Genomic DNA, 17,184 nt, shown 5'->3' on the forward strand with positions numbered 1-17,184 from the left:
CAAAAAGGGAGGGCTCTAGGAATGGTACATTGTGGCTGTGCAAGGAGAGTGCTACAGGACTTTGCTTGCCTTTCAGCAACAGTGGCCTGACACTTCTCTGCTGGACTACCACCTCCAAGGAAGGGACGGCATGGCAAGCAGGTCAGCAATAGTGTCATACTGCCAGCAAACTAGGTGTCTCAGCTGACGTAGCCACAGAGGCTCTGGCAGCTGTCAGAGCTAGCACCTCCAAACAGCAATGGGGGCAGATGCCCAGCTGGCCCCCTGCCTGCTGCTGGAAACTGCAGACATTCAATGACACCTAAGCACCTAACCAAGGGGTAGTAGTCTGAGGCTTCTGAGATACTCAACGCTTTGGGAAATTAATCTTTCTGTGTTGCTCTATGCTGTTTTCTGCTTGTCAGGCAGGAAAGAGTAGCCTGTCTTTTTCACTCTTACTGTCAATCCTGGAAGTCCAATGGGACCTGGCAATCCTGATGGTCCTGGCATCCCTTGATAACCCCGCTCGCCTTTCTCTCCAGTGGAGCCATCAAGACCCTACAGATCAAGAAAGATATGTGGATTTTTTCGCTAGACTAAGTCAGGCAGACATAAGAGACATCACTGCAAGAGCCGAGACTGGCTCTGGTCATCCCAAGAACATGCCAAAAACCCCAGGGAAGTGCAGGACTTCACTAGTATTGAAATTGGATGCCCAAATGATTGAACACTGTCCTGTCATTGTGGAAGTGCCAGTCCCCACAGTGGGGATGAGGTACTGCTTTCCTGCCTCCATGTTCTGCTCACAGTTACGCAGTTTGCTGGAGTCCATGCTTGAAGTCACTCTCCAGTAGCCAGCTGTTGTGACAGCAAGAGTTTTACCTTAGTTATCTTTTAGAGAGGCAGAAACTCGTTGCATAAAACCCTCATGACTAGTGCTGGAGACACAGAAATTGTGACAGACTGAAGCTGGGAGACTGAGGATTCTGCCTCAGTTAGTGGCAGGGAGGTAAGGGGTTAATCCATGCAGTTGTCTTTCTAGGAGGGTGTGTATACTGGCACCTCAGCTGTCTTGCTGACAGTCAGGCCTGCTTGCTTATACTGGTATTTACAGTTTATGTAATACATCAGGTAGCAAGCTGGGGAAGTGACAACAGTGCACAAAGAGCAGGGTAGGCAGCTGGGGACAGCCACTCCAGCAAGAGGCACAACACATCTGCCAAGGAGTTATGACCTCACTTCTGTACTGACACACTTCATACAGTAACAATAAGGTGCCTCTAGCACCCACCTCAGAGAGGCTCTGAGGTATCTGAGAAGTTCCAGGGCCTGCCCCATAACCTGGGATAGCCAGCAATACTTTAAGAAGCTTCAATTTACTCACTGGTGAGCCAGCTTGTCCTGGCTCTCCTTTTTCGCCCTTTTCTCCCATGACCCCAGTGTGGCCTGGCTCTCCCTTTATTCCAGGGGGTCCATCCTTTCCTGGTAGCCCATGAGGGCCAGGGGGGCCCATTTCTCCAGGCTTGCCACGTGGTCCCTAAAAGAAATCCACACAACACAAAGTGAAACATTTACAGATAAAAGTTACTCCTGCAGAGTGATTCCTCTTTCACTGCTCATCCTCTCACTCACAGTAATGTCCTTTGAGGAGCCATGGGCAGAACAAAGTAGACTTGTCGTGCTATCACAGCCACTCCTTATAAGTTAGGACTTTGATAAATTAATGCTCATTTTTGTCAATCAAAATAATTTGTTCCCCTGCCTGTGGGAAAAGCAACTGTGCAATATCAGTAGCAGAGATAGAACATACTAACTCCAGATAAGACCACTGAAGAAAAGCAGTCCACAGAGGCACCATGCCTTACCTTTTCCCCATCATGGCCTGGGGGACCTGGCAAGCCAATTTCACCCTGAAACACAGAATAGTTACTTTTGCAGTTTGAAAGCAGCTATTCTGACTCCTTCTGCACAGCACTATGATGATGAAGGGTAGCCATTGCAGAAATGGTCTGCAGGAACTCTGGTAACTAATACTCACAGGAAAAAAAACCAACACAGGAACCCCTGTTGAAACAATACATTGTGTGACTGCCTACGAATTCCACAAGCCTTGTTTTTCTTGACAGTTCACAGCACCAGTGCTATGACATAGTCCCCAGCCAACACAATCCCTGCACAGAGATCAGTTCCCATAGTTTCTTCCTAAATGGAAGGGCAAGTAGAAACGATCCTTCATCTTTCACATCATTACTATTGTGGGAAAAAGAGATCTTCAGGATACTGTGCATGAGGAGGAGTGGAGAGGCCAGCAGGACAGTCTGATAGTGCTGGACAGGGAAAACAGGAATATTGGGGAGGGCTGGGATGGGGGATTATGCCTGGACTGGTCCTATGTTTCCCTTAGCTCTAAGGGTGCTGAACTGAGCAAATACCTTCTGTCCTGGAGGCCCTGGAGGCCCAGCCACACCTGGAAGTCCTGGGGGTCCCTAGATAAAGAAAAACTCATTTTCAGATTATCAACAGGGCTTTCATTTTTATGTTTTGAAACCAAACAGCTCTTCTTAGTTTAAGGGGAAATTTCAGGGGAATTTTCCAAGGGACTCCTAAAACTGTGTTTGCTTGGGAAGCCAAGCAATGAAGAGTCCTGAGTGAGCAGCAGGCCAGTCCAAAGTGAGTTGTTGATATGTATGTATTTCTTTACATGTCCATTGAAAAAAATGAAAACAACCACAGCTTTCTGCTCCTGAACCCAAGATGAACTGAACAAGGTTTTTCCCTTCCTATCTATAAAGGTATATTTTTAGAAAAAAGATCATAGGAAACACTACTATTCGATGTCAAGCACAGCTTAAGCAGAGCTAGGTGGCCTAGTATTTTGAGCAGATTTCCTGATCAATCTTGGCAGTTACCACTTTTAGGAGACCTAGGGAACAGTTTGGCCTAGAAAGTGATGCTACTTACACCTCTGTTACCTTGTCATACTGCCTTTTAAAAATACATCTTTTTTTCCTAGCCAGCTTTCTTGTCCTGAGAAGCAAAACACAAGGACACCTTTTATCTTATTTTGGCCCAAATAACTACTTTATCTCTCTTTGTCTTCAAACAGCTTGTAGTCACTGCTGTTTTGAATTATCACTTTTGTACAGGACTGTTATGTCAAATTATTCTTATCAACACTGAAAACATGTCCTCCCATCCCACCACAGAAAGTGTCCACTACAGATTGCTCATATAAGCTTTCTTTCAAGGTACCCAAAGCCTCTTTTTAATCTGTTTAAGTCAGCCCCACTTTACTTTTCCCTGCTCCTTCTCGGCACTCCCTGTTCTGAGCAGCATGTATTACCTCTTAAAGCAGACAAATTAAAGGCCTGATTAGAACTCAAGTGCCAAGACCAGAAGGCAAGATGAGCTCTTCCTTCAGCTGTCACCTGCCCCAACTTTAGCTCCCAAAAGCAAGAGCCAAATGTTTTAGCTGCACCTAAATTGTCAGGCCATCTGCTTAGGATGGACATATGGCTACTTGTTTAAAACCACGCAGCAAAGCTCAGAACTCACCATCAAGGCCAAAGTTCGTATTTCCTAAGGGAAGAAAAAGAAAATCAGAATGGAAAACAGCCATTGGAAAGCTAAGCTTTTTCACAGATGCAGTTTGTTCTCCACTAATGTAACATTGGCCCAAATGAGCAAGGAGACTACAGAATGAACAAAAGCAAAACCACAAGCTCTGAGTCCCATGGAACTGTTATACTACGAGTTCACCTTTTTTGAAGTAGAAGTCAGGCTAATCCAGAGCTGGGCACAGGCTTGCTCACTGCACATCATCAGTACACGTTTCTGAGGAAGCTTTGCAGTCCTTTTATTCACCATCTACCTCATGTCATGGGCCCACTCTTGAGGAGATTCACATGACCTCTACATCCACCAGTGTTAATGTATCAGCAAAGTAAGGTGAACAAGTATTTACCAGAACACTATATGCAGTGAGCTGTGGGATAAAGAGGACTATGGAACAGCCAAGTACCTCCCTTTGTTGCTAGTGCCAGGGAAGCAAATCCACATTGTTCCTAGTTGTCTGCATCCCCTGGGAAACAGTAAAGTACCCAGCAGACACCTAATGGCACAGAAGGGCAGTTGCTCACCTGGAGAGCTTCACTGATGTTACCATCATAGTCCATCATTTCATCCTTCCCAGGCTCTCCTTTGGGGCCCTGCAAAATACCAGCTCTTTAGTCAAGGCCTGAGGATTGCCCTTCCCATGAGGTACTCAGAGCTGGTTCACTCTGAAAAAGGGGTTCTTACAAAGGCCTGTTTCATGAGCCTTCAGTTTTTAATTCATTAAACAAAGCTCTTAAAATCACATTTTAGAGAGGAAACATACGGAAGTGTAGCTAGATAAGCCTAGACAATCACCATGCCATGATCATCAAATCTGGTAGAGGCCAGAATCCAGGAACTGGATTGTCAGAAGTGGGCATGCACCAAACACCCTCCTGCTGCCCTTTCCTGATATGTCAAGGGCTTGAGTTCATACTGGGACATCCAGATCCATATCCTCCTACGAATCAGCAGAGCAGTCACCTTGAAGTGGCTCAGAAGACTTTTCTGCTAAGGTGAGGGTGTCTTCTGATGATGGCGTGGAGTGGAGAAATGTCCTGTCTCAAACTTAGACAATGCCCAACTATAAGAACATTTAGTGACAGTGGGAACAGCTATCAAAGAAGGCAGAAGCCCAGTCTAGACTGTCAGTGTGGCCTCACTATCCTTAGACCCCTTTGAAGGGCCAAAACTCTTGAAGAGTGTTCTTGCAGGGACACCTACCCTTGGGCCCATGGGTCCCTGGTCTCCCGGTGAACCAGGTTCCCCCTGTAACAAGAAAAACATGCTGTTAGCAAAGCCTTTCACTTTTGCTTGAATTCACTTGCTTGAACTCCAGGAATCGCTGTTCTCTGCCAGTCCTCTGAAACACTCTGGGACTAGGCAGCTACATTTTTAAATGTTCCTTTTCAGCCAAGTTTTGTACACATAGAAACAAATTTGCAGATCCTGAACCTGGAGCTGGTTTGTGCAGAAGCACTCTGTACCTTTTGCCCCTGTGACCCTGCAGCACCAGGCCGGCCAATGTCACCAGCTTCTCCCTGAGAGAAAGAGAAAAAGAAAGGGATGGAATTGTATTGTGTAGAGGGGGTGTGATTCCACTGCTGGCTTTGCATTTCCAGGAGGAAGAACTGCCTCAGCTAAGTCTCCCTGCTGTGTCCCCCTTTCTCCTCAGTAATCCAAATCTCCTGCCATGACTTCACGCTAGGTGCCCTTCTCTTCTACCCAGTACAGAAGGAGTATCCAGCGTAAAGTAAAGCACCCAATTCAGAACCAAATAAGTGGACAGGAGGGCTGTTCCAAGTACATCTGAGACTGGAAGTTCTTGGCGTCCTTCGCCAAGGAGCAGGATTTAACTGCTGCTGCTCCTTGAGGATGTAGAAGACGAAGGAGAGAGGAGACTTGGAGGGTCTCTGTCCTGCCTCCCTGTGTCCATCGTGCCTCAGGTGACACAGAGACTAGAGGCTGTCATTGATTCTGAGCAACTGGTTTTGCACAGAGCCTAGAGGGGAGTTATTTGAGTACAAAGAGGGTATTTTCCGCACAGAGTTCACAAATTCTCTCACCTTCAGCATTTAAAACAACAGAACCAAAACACTCTGCAGAACTGATATCCCTTCAGAAGGTAATCAGAGGTAATCACAGATGAATGCAACCTTTGCTCCTTCCTATACACCTTGTGTTCGGCACAGTCCCTCACAACACACAACTCACTGGAAGAAAAAAACCACTCACCTTTGGTCCAGGAGGCCCAGGCAGACCTGGAGGGCCAGGTTCTCCTTTACCTCCCACCAAGGCATTCTCAGCATTTCCTTTCTCTCCCTGTTTGCAAGGAAGACCAAGCCATGTGTCAGTTCAGTCTCTCCATCCCCATAATTTCACTTGCCAAACTCTTGGCTTAGACATGCAAGACCCAAGACAAGGTCCATCAGACCAGAAACATCACTTGCCCCAGAGCCACCAGCTGTCCAGGAACCAGGGCAATACTGTTCTGCCTGGGGTCTCCACCTAAGAGCCCTGCCAGCAGTCACAGCTATCGTCATCCCTTTGGCTGCAGTGCTGTTTATTGGCCCTTATTCCCTAGGGCCATATAAAGCTGCCTATGGATAGACCTCATCCCCCAACCTCCAATTTGAACACAACTTTTTTCTTCTACTGTTGAAATTGAGCTGATAAAACCACATGATAATGGAGGTTTTGGTACATCTCCCTCTGAAGTCCCTCCACTCCCATCCCTCCTAAAATAAATAATCAGAGAAGATACAAACCTTGGTGCCAGGGAGTCCTGGCAGCCCAGGGTCACCAGCTCGTCCCTTCTCACCCTGTTGGCAAAACAGGCATTGTTGGGTCTGACTGCAGACTCTCCATCCTGGAGGAGCAGCCAAAGGCTGAGCTACTTCTGCTTTCAAACCCTCTTTCTCTTCCCCAGGGGATTTTATTTTAGGCATAGATAAGGCATCCTGCAGCAATACCTGCTTAGCATGGGGAATATTTTCTCCTGCCCTTTTGACTATCTCTGCACATCACTGCCATTTTTCTCCAAAGGAAAGTGAGTGGAAAAGGGGTCCAAGGATCTCTCACCGTGCATCTTCCTTATCACTCTGGTCTGCTAAATGCTTTTCCCTGTCAGTCCTTCAGCACGGGCTCTCCCCATTCCACATACCCAGATATATTGTCGCCCAAGGTGAATTCTACTTGGAGTGCAGGACTTTTTCCATGCCCTGAGTTCAGCTCTTTTCACAGGAACTGTTCACTGCTTGAGTCCATTCCAGTTTTCACCCCTCCTTATGCCACTGTGAATTACACTGCTTTGCTTTGGCTAAGATCTCACAATCAACATTTCCACACCTCTTCCAAAGGGCGTTTCCTGCTCCTGTTCCCTAACTCCAAATCCCAGTCTCATCATACTCTTAAGAAAAAGCAGTGTGGTGTTTTAGTTAGCAGCCAAGCTCAGTGACACATACCAGTTGTGAAAAGCTGTGAAAACTGGAGTGGCAAAAATGGCAAAGACCGGAGATGACACTATAAAACAATGGAGAGCAAGGCCTGCAGGCTGAGCTACATGGCGCACCATGGAGTATGGAGGATACCATTGGGCAGGAGCAATGGAGGGCATCCAGCATTCACTCAGTGAAGTGACTTTGCATAGTTTGCCATAACATCTGGGTCATCTTTTGAACATTTGAGCTTAATGATGCTGAAGTTAAATTCTATTCAGCCCATTACATCAAGCTGCTAAACCCATGGTTTTCAGCTACAGTGTCCTGTTTGGGAGTCTGCATTTTGCCAGGACAGAGTGCTATCAGAGGTTTCTGCTGCCATGAACAGCAAATGGATCATCGGAAACAGGTGTGCTCTTACCTGCAATCCTCACACCTCTAAGACTTAAAACTTGTACAGATTACACAGAACAATTCAAACCTCTTTCCCCCAGCAGGTGCCTAGCTCTCTCTACAACAGCAGCACAATGGATCAGCAGGTTAGCAAAGAGTTCCTCCTGCTGGTGCTGCAAACCAGGCTCATCAGAACTCAAGGGCACACATCTGACATGCAGGGGACTTGCATCAATGATCCATGAACAGATAGGCACTGGTGGCTCCATGGAAAATAATTAACTAGTAGCAATCTTATTTTTTCAGGCAATTCTAGAGTGCAATGATCCATTTCTTTAAGGTAATTTGGCCTCCAGCCACCTATAAGACCCCCTACTCAGCTTTCCTCCTCTACCACAGCATGCACACTGCTGCCATAATTAATGCTTTTCTCCTTGGAAAGAAGAAAAACATTTGCAGGGTCTCTTACCCAAAGAAAAGGGTTGGCTTTTGGTGGTTTTGTAAGGATATAATCTCTAATCCTGTCTCTGGCCTCTGTGAGTCCCTGATCCTGCCTTGCTCTGCTTTTGGTATCCTACTTTTCATTCAAGGACTAGTTTTCCATACACATGTCTATATTGGCTATTGAAAGCATCTTGTGCTGCCTGAACAATAGTGTAAATAAGCAGATTTCTTGAAGAGGGAGGTCAGATTACTGAATCCCTGTTTAGGCTGTTATTTCTGGAGTTAAAAGATGCAGCACTGTCCTTAATAATTTCCAGAGCAAGACTACATCCCAGGCATCTCTTGCTGCCCCGCCTGCCACCAGACCCCCCACCTCCTGCAAGCACGAACATGCAAACACACTTCACCAAGGGGGCAAGATCCAGAAAAGGACACATAATCCCCTGCAAGCACAACAATGCCACACAAAGCAGGCTCCCGCCAGCTCCTGCTCGCAGGGGACACAGCACAGCACTGCCAGGACACCAAACCCAAACACACAATGTCCTACCCGCTGCCCCTTCTTCCCTGGCAAACCTGGGGGGCCCATCCTCCCTGGGACTCCAGGATCTCCCTTTGTGGGTAAGAAAAGAGACAGAGAATGCGTCTGTTATATGGCTGTCGCATGCTGTAACACAACCCAGGGAGCCTCAAACAAGAGGTACCAGCTGTTCAGAAACCAAGCTGGCTGCTTAGTGATGGAGAGTGATGGGGTATTTTTGTACTGTGCCCACCACAGGAACTCAAACCAGGTCATGCTAAACTGAGACAGGGGGGCTGTGCAGGGCAGTTCATATGCTGCAGGGCAGTTCATATGGTACATTGGCAGATAAACAGCCCCCCTGTTTGGGAAAACTCCTGGTGGACACTGAAGTACTGGGAGGCAGAAGGGGACAAACAAAGGAGGAACATACTTACTAAGCAAAGTGTGCTGTGCATATTTTGTGGAGTAGCAAGGAAAGGAAGAAGTCAGCTGGAGAGTATTCCCATAAATACAGACATGGGCAGGAGGAAGGGAATCTGTTTGCAGTATTGCCCCCCTCTCACTTGACATCACTGTATGCTACTACCATTTTGCCTACACTGGCAGGTATCATTAGGACCTGGATTTGGGCACTGGGAAGTACAGAGCCATTGCTCAGCTACCTCAGCTGCTCTGGAAGGGGAAAAAAAAATACACAAACCAATCAGAAGTACAAGCTCAAAGCAAAACCTTCTCCAAGTACCTTTTCTCCTGGAGTCCCGGGCTCACCCTGGTGAGGAAGGAACAGGAAAATAAAGTGAAAAAACTGAAGAGAGTAAAAATCCTGCTAGAGCTATGAGAGTGGAGGAAAGAACATTAATCTATGGAGGCCTTGGGTTTTAAATAAAGGCATGAGGATATTCTAAATGCATACTAGTATTTATGCCTGGAGCTTAGTTTATCTTCATTAGCCAGCTGTGAGAAACTGCTGTAAGAAACCAGCAAGACTCAGAAAAGTGGCTTTTAGAAAACCGAGTAACCATCTTGCAGTATTTTGAGAGAAGGTTTACCAGATACAAGACAGCATAGTAAGACAAGACCCACCTCCAGCATTAAGGAATTTGCCTACTCGTAGCTCTGTGTACACAGGAGCAGAGCAAGGCTGTGATTGCAGCTGGGGTTAGGGGGAGACTGTGTTGATATGTGATCAATGTGGCACGAAAGAGGAAAACCGTCCCCACCAGCCCTGGAAATAACTCCTTTATTTCTGTCTTTTTTTCCCCAGCAGCTGGAAGGAATCTGGACACCAGGTCGTTGTCTTATTGCACATCTTGGATCCCCAGATAACTTCTAGCCCAATGAGTCTGCACCTGGCCCTTTGCTCTGTTGCCATCCTGACACTGCTGCAGAGTGCCAGGAGTTCACCAGTCTCTCTGCTCAGACAGTTACGGAGTACCAGGGGTGCTGCTGGAGACCGGTCTAGTATGTCCGCTAAACTCAATAGCAGTTCTGATACTCCCCTTTAGTGGGAGCTGTCCGATCATTTTCCTGTGCCTTACGGTCTCCTAACTCCAGCTCTTGCTTTTAAACGTGCCCTGCTTAAGCCGTTGCAGAGGAGTGTAAAACTGACCTTCATCCCTGCGGTGGCCACCCCAGGAGCGCCCTGGCAGAGAGAGAAAAGATAGGAACACCTTGTTTGAAATTAATCGGACACAAGCTTTCAAAAACAAAACGGTATCAGCCAAGTGGAAGTAAAAAGGAGAAATCCACATCTTTTCCTTTCCAAAACTCAGCAGTAATGGTATAACACCACACATCACGCATCCTCCTTCCCTGTGCAAGTCATTCATCTATGGCAGTGGCTCTGCTTTCAAGAGAGCTCCTCCAAATGCAGACATCATGAGCACAACCCAGTTAAGACAACCAGATTTCCACACTGCTGCCCCCCCCTTTTAGTCCTGCAAGTGAAGCAAAGGCCAACAAGTAGAACAGTGTCAAATAACTGAAGAATGCAAAGACAGAGGCTCAGACAACTAGTTCAGCACTTGATCCCAGACACATCAGTTCAAGCACCCTGAGAAAGGCCAGCTTGTACCCCAGAGCATTGCTCTTGCTATTTCCCCTCATTCTGTTTTTAACAAACCCTGCAGTAAAATGTTTTCAGCAGAGCTCTGAAGCCAGCCACCTTAGGGAAAAAAAAAAAAAGACTTCCAAGCACTGCAATTGAGGTGTCATTCTGCAGTGCAGAGCAAGCCACCACCATGAGACCAGAGAGTCCAGCAATCCGAGAACCCCTAGGAGGCAGCTGCTCCCACAGGGACAGTCACATTTCCCTAGACAGCATTGATGCAAAAAAACAGGTCTTCCCTATCAGCCCTTTGCTCTGAAATTTCTGTATGCCCTGTGTTAGTATTAGTTATATCCTGGTGAAAAGGTCCAGTTATAAAAGCAAATATGAGGGGTAACAAAAGTCTGAGAAGAGAAGAGGAGGTGAAGTAGTGTTAGAAGTTGGGAAATGAGAGCGCTTGGGATGTAGCACATGGGGCAGAGGGGAGGACTGGGAGCCAAGTTCATAGTGAAAAGAGCTTGGAAAAGTTCAAACAAGGAGGAGTGGGGAGCCAGAGAGCAGCAGGATCATACCTCTCAGCTTTCTGAAACAGAAATCAGGGACAAAGCTAAAAAACACAAGGACAGAAGATGGAAATCAGGGATTCTATGCAATAAACGGGGGGGAAAAAGCATTCCAGATTCTCTCAGGGGTCAGTAGGTTTTTAGTGAACACAGGCTAGAGTCATGAAAGGAATTACATGCAGCATTTGGCTTGGGTTAAGCTTTCACAGTGCATTTGGGATGCCTGTTCCTCAATCTTCGGCCTTTAAATGGCAGTGAATGCAGATGATGTTATTTTCTAGTATTTATCTTGAAACTGCAGTGCACACACATGCAAACTTGCTCGCACACTGACCCTGATTCATTGCTGCATTAGTCCAGGTTCGCGCTTGTATAACCCTACCGACGGCAGTGGGCTAACACACACTGCTGAAGGCTGTAGCAGTCACTTGGGACCCTCAATTTACAAAACACCAGTTCCCTATAAACATCAGCAATTGGCTGCTCTCACTAGCATAAAGCATTAAGATCCTGATGTTGCAAGACATCATCAGACTGGGCATGCCATTTGCTTTGTAAAACACTTCTCCCGACATTTCCTTTGTAAATTAGACCCTTTATTTTGCAATTCAGAAGCAGAAAGATTTCAGCTTAGGATAGTAATTGACTAACAGACACACACACAAATCCAGATGATGCTTGTGCATCAGGGACAGTCAAGTGGTGTAGGTGAGAACAGGCAGACAAGCATCACTCCACTGTTTACAAGGTACCTTAGTGCCATGTCTTCCTGGCAGCCCTGGCATGCCTCTCTCCCCCTGGAAGCAGAGCAAGAAACACAGAGAAAGAGAGAAAGAGACAGGAGATGAGTCCCTCCATGGCCCTGTGAGGAGTGCCCAGGGCATAGGTGATGAGAAAGCCTCCTGGGTGAGATAAGGCACAGCCCATTTCCCCACTTGACTCTCACCAAGCTGACTGCTCTGGCCAGTGCCATTTCTCATCACTGGTATCTCTCAAGCCTGTTGTGTACAGCAGGACTGACCCTGCTGGAGTACCACATCAACAGTGCTGGGTACAAACTGCCTCTGTATCCTCCTACCACATCCCATGCCATGGTATTCTGCAGGGCATAGAGTCACTCAGTCTGCAGTGACTATAGGACGAACAAACTTATCTGGAGAAAGGGGTGCCTTGTATTGTTAGCCTGAATTTTATCTGGTGATAACTGAAAAATGAAATACCTTCAGACAATCTGCATACTGCTGTAACTTTGCTCTGGGTGTTTAGTCCTTGCTTGGAAGGGCTCCAGCAGCAATATATATATATGCTTTTTAAAAAGCACTTTTTTTGTAATTGTGTCACACTGCAAACTGCATTTTGTAAAATACTGTCTAACACCACAATATACACGACCTAGGCAGTGTGGGCACCTCCCACCCTATGCAGCATACTTAACTATGGTACGCTTATCTGTAAAAAAAATAAAACTATGATTATGAATGCTTTGTACCGGAGAAGTGGGGACCCTCCCTCCTTCCCAATCGTGTTCCCTGATTTGAGGGTTTTTTGTTATTTTGTTTTTCTCTCATGTGAGACCAAGCAAGTAAAATCAGGGCTTTCTGCTGAGAGGCACCCCCACTGCTTGCAGAGGCTGCCCCCATAGAGCAGCCCCGCATGTGAAAGTAATTCCCCATCCCAGAAAGTTGCCTGGAAGAAATTGCCTGCCTGAAGAGCTGTTTAATTATTTAGCCCTGCAAAGGCAAAGCCACCTCAGAGAGAGGTAGCAAGGTAGCCCCTTACAGCGGGCAAGTTACAGAGCAACCACCCTGCTCTGCATTTTCCAATGATGGCTTCAGCTCGCTTGCACAGCCCCCACTGGCACGGCAGGATCACACAGAGCTAATTAGAGAGCAGCACCAACAAACATGACACTGTACCATTAAAGAGCAGAAAGAAAACCTCAGAGGCAAACCCAGAGACTAAGCAAGAAAAACAACTCTCCAGAACATCTTTAAACCCTTGCACATTTGAAAGCTGTTTTAATACAGTAAGTAGCTATTGGTCTGATCCTTCTGGGATCCCCCATTGCCCTTTGGGCTGCACAAAGTGCCATAGACATGCAGCAGCAGCTCACCAAAACCAACATTGGAGTGGTGTAGCCAAGCCAGAATCTGGGAAACACCACCAAAGGTGGATATGAAAGACAAAATGCCCAGCACAGGTCCCCATTGGGCTCCAGAAAGGTGCTCAGCAACACTGCTCAGCTCTCCTGAGCTTTAGGCTGATTTAGGAAATACTACCCAGTCTATCTGCAAGAGTTAGGCTGAACCCTTCCTATCCAACACAGAAAGCCCTCATACTTCCTTCGTTTACACCTGGCATGTGCACCTTTATACCCACTGGGTGTCAATCATAACAGAGCATGCTCCATGCTGATCAGCTCACCAGCAGTACTGGCGATGGGTTGCCAATTATAATAGAGACCCTTCTTTTTTTTGCTCCTTGCTGTAAAAGGCATATTATGATGGGGCATATTGAGCAAGGCTGTGGGCAGTTTCTTTATTGCTCTTTTTTCCTCAGAGCATGAGAAAAAGCCTCATCCTAAGGACCTTTCAAAAAAAAAAAAAAAAAAAACAAAAAAAAAAACCAGGAAAGAAAACATCAGTAAAGCTGAATGTGATGTCTGGGCTGGGTGGGCAGCGAGTCAAATACTTATTCCAATTACCCAGGTGATTGCATTCACGGGTTGTCTAATGGGACACAGATACAGATCTCAATATGACCAAAGTACAGAATAAAATAGCTAAGAGAGAAACTATGTTGTGTTGCATCTGACACTAGGTGGGGAGAGGCTATTAAAGAGCAAGGGGTCTGTGTGAAACTAGCAAGCTTCTCCAGGCTTGAAATGTTCCTCACTGCCAGCAAAAGCAGTGATACGCTATGCAAAATTGGTCACTACAGCTAAATTACGAATCATAGTATTTGTCTGGGGCTCCTCAGAGAAGGCAGAATCTAGCTTAGGTCCATTGGATCCAAAATTGGATCCAAAGGTGGAAGCATTAAGAGCCTTCCAGAATCCCAAGCAATTCTCCTAGGTGGGAGGATGACAGAAAGAAGCGATTTCCAAAGACAACAAATCCATGCATTGTCAGATGCCCAGGATCAGCTACTGGGTAATGTCTGGCTTCTGATTTAAGGGTACCTCTGCACTTCCCTTTCAATTCCTCTGAGCGAAGAAAGGAAGTCGAGAGAAAAGTGATCCTGACAATAACAAATGAAAGTCAGTGTGTGAAAGAACAGGCTACTTTGGCACTGGGAAGGTGCCCCTTTGGAACTGAAATTTAGTATCACAAAAGGCATGGTGTGTTTCATCTCCACTCTTTGTGAAGTGGGATAGTAAGGGCCCAAGCAGCGAGAGCATGTGCCCAGGGAAGTAACTGGAAGTTGTTACTCTCTACATAGAACAGGGAAGGCTCTCACCTGTGGATGACCCTGTGACACCACCGGAAGACTTGGGAGACTTCCCCTTTGCCCAAATGAAGGGTTGATTAGTCCTTGTGTTTGCTAGCCGTGAAAAAAGATAGTACAAGCAGGAGTGGAACACAGCTTCTCCTTCCAGCCTTTTCTCCTTCCCAGGCCATGCTCTAACTTCAGTCTTCCATCCAGTTCAGCTTAATGTGAGAGCACTTGGCTGCTGAGACAGCAGCAAACTCTCAGTCTCAAAACACATGTGTTCTGGGTGCAATTCTATTTTCACTTACACTGGCACAAACCTGAAGCAACGCCTTTGTGCTCAATGGAATTACGCTGATATGAAGATGGACACATGGAAACCTTCAGACTTTACATGCAGCACAGTATTTCTGAGGAGATATTGTTTTCTTGTAGGAAGACAATAGCTGCTGTTCTACTCAACCCAGAGCCTGCATTTCGAAACATTTCTTTAAACTTGATGTAATACATCCATGTTAAGTTCGGAAGGGACCTTTTCTGCCTTCAAATAATCCACCCAGATGGAAAAAATATAGAAAATGTATATGCTGCATGATAAATGAGGTGCATGCAACGTACTAAATGCTTGAAATGTATGTGTCAGTGTTAATGCCTTTCAAAATATTACAGGACCAGTCTTTCTTCTTTAAAATGTATGGCATGACACAGAATGCTCTGACTATCACGAACACTTGCCAGTGTTGTAATGTTTTAAGTACAGCCTACATTGAGTAATATACTTTAAATATATGGGTACAGTAAATTTCAGTCAAATAGATAACATCTGGGCATAGTCCATATGAGCCTGTAAAAAGTGTCCAGAAACAGACAGAAAAGCCTGGTGCCAATCCTCAGCCTGAGTTGCAGAGTTTGAGTGGATTTGATGCGTCAGCTAACCAGATTTTATGAGGAAACCCCAACCTAGCCCATCAAATGGAGAGAAGTAACAAATCATTAGCAAGCTTCATAGTCAGAGAAATGCCTTTGGTAAGAATCAAATTCCACCAAATGGATAAAGGCTGCCTTTATTGCCTGAGCTTGGAGTGTCTGTCTGTGGTTAATCAGAGCACAGATGTGTACTCCATTAAATGCCCCACAGGGCTGCCTTAGATCCAACTTCCTCTTACAATTCATCAGCCCCAGAAGCAGTATCTCCTAGATGATCTACCATGTTAGAAGACCGTATTTCTCATGCCTACCTTCATGCCAGTGTCCCCTTTTTCACCCTGCCCCGCAAAGGAGAGAGAGAGAGAAGAAAGAGAAGGATGGTGAGCATAAAGAGAAATTGAGCAAGCAGTACAATTGTTATGAGAGCAGAAGAGAAAGTAGCTGAAAGCTGGAGTGTGCGACAAACCCAACCCAGGCCTCCAGACAGAACTGGCTCCTGATAATAACATGGTACCAGCCTGAACACTGGCTGCAGCGCACCCCTCCCTGGGAATGCAAGGCAATTTACATTGTTGGATGCTGGAAGTCACCCATACTAATGCTTTCCTACATGTTTTGAGTTGTAGACAAACCATCAAACCATTTCATGGACCAGAGTATCTTCATTCTCCCAGCCTTAATGCAAAGCCCCTAAAGGCTGGGTTAGTCTTATTCTTTAACGGGGACCTGTGCAGGGCTGAACCTGACCTTGGTTCCGGACAGCAGGCAATCACTCTGGCCAAAATTGCCCACACTTGTTACATAGGACTGAGGTTTTTCTCTTTACGTGGCTCATAACCAGGCTCTAGAGAACTGCCTCCAGCCCCTGAACTTCTTTATTCTTTTAGCATGTCTCTAAGCTTGTGTGCCACTTATCTGTCCTTGGGAGATGCCCCAAATGACTCTGAGTTTAAGGGTTACCTTGGGGCCAGTAGCTCCAGGGAGGCCATGTGCACCGGGCAGGCCTGACTCACCCACCTCACCCTGAGGAAGAGAAGAAAGAAAATGGAGGAAGAAGCAAACGCAGTGAGCAACGAGAAAAGAAGACTGTGGGTTGCCTGAAAGGTCAGCAAAGATGTCCCGCACAGGGGCACCCACCACACACCAACCTACCATGTGGGTTTCTCTGGGAGAGGAGCACCATTCTGCACCAAGATATTTAGGGTGAGAAATAAATGGATTGAAGAGAGTAGTCCCACAATCCTGTATCACACCTTTGCTCAGCTCTTTACCCTCTTTTCCCTTTCCCCTGACCCACTCAGCAGGGAAGATCTTCTCCCCTATTTTCATCCATTCCTTCCAACTTTCCCAGAGAAAGGTCACAACCTCAGGCTCATTCCTCTGGGATCAGTGTAGGCTCTTTGCTTGGTAAGTAAATTAGCCAGACAAGTTGTTTCATGTAAGAGGAGCTAGTAGGAGAGGCCCTCACTGCGAGGTCATCACAGGGACCCCCTCACTGCTTCTGTGTGCTGAGAGCCGCTCTCCCCAGCACACACAGGACAGGATGGGCTCTTAATGGAAAAACCAATGGTTCACTGGAAGAAGAGGCAATAAATCGTGTCTGTTTGCAGGAGTGGTCAGTGGTCTGTGAGGGCTGTAATTTCCACTTCCTGACATAACAAAAACTTCTCAGTTTATACAGAACTAATTAAAAAGCTCTCAGGTCTTGCCTTTTGCTCACAGAGCACCCATAAAGCAATGTGGAGGTAACACAGGACACAGGACTCCTGCCTGCTGGGAACATTCTCCTTTCCCTTCTCCAGCTGACATCTCTTCAGTAGTATCTCTCCATTTTCTCTCTCC

The 17,184-nt window shown here is 46.4% G+C and overlaps 1 protein-coding gene across 1 annotated transcript in view; it reads right to left on the minus strand.

The window, feature by feature from the left end:
• COL13A1 (collagen type XIII alpha 1 chain) overlaps nt 1-17,184 on the minus strand; it is a gene marked incomplete at both ends in the record, with an annotated part of 60,321 nt that overhangs the window by 21,853 nt on the left and 21,284 nt on the right. The window contains 16 exons of the mRNA XM_080621359.1: nt 439-537; nt 1,364-1,516; nt 1,845-1,889; nt 2,412-2,465; nt 3,535-3,558; nt 4,119-4,187; nt 4,798-4,842; nt 5,061-5,114; nt 5,809-5,895; nt 6,342-6,395; nt 8,401-8,463; nt 9,116-9,142; nt 9,983-10,015; nt 11,736-11,780; nt 15,654-15,680; nt 16,303-16,365. Coding sequence (XP_080477485.1) covers nt 439-537; nt 1,364-1,516; nt 1,845-1,889; nt 2,412-2,465; nt 3,535-3,558; nt 4,119-4,187; nt 4,798-4,842; nt 5,061-5,114; nt 5,809-5,895; nt 6,342-6,395; nt 8,401-8,463; nt 9,116-9,142; nt 9,983-10,015; nt 11,736-11,780; nt 15,654-15,680; nt 16,303-16,365 — 942 coding nt within the window. The remainder of the gene's footprint in view (nt 1-438; nt 538-1,363; nt 1,517-1,844; nt 1,890-2,411; nt 2,466-3,534; nt 3,559-4,118; nt 4,188-4,797; nt 4,843-5,060; nt 5,115-5,808; nt 5,896-6,341; nt 6,396-8,400; nt 8,464-9,115; nt 9,143-9,982; nt 10,016-11,735; nt 11,781-15,653; nt 15,681-16,302; nt 16,366-17,184) is intronic.

The sequence above is a fragment of the Psittacula echo genome, assembly GCF_963264785.1.
Source record: "Psittacula echo genome assembly, chromosome: 6".
In the NCBI taxonomy this organism is placed as follows: Eukaryota; Metazoa; Chordata; class Aves; order Psittaciformes; family Psittacidae; genus Psittacula; species Psittacula echo.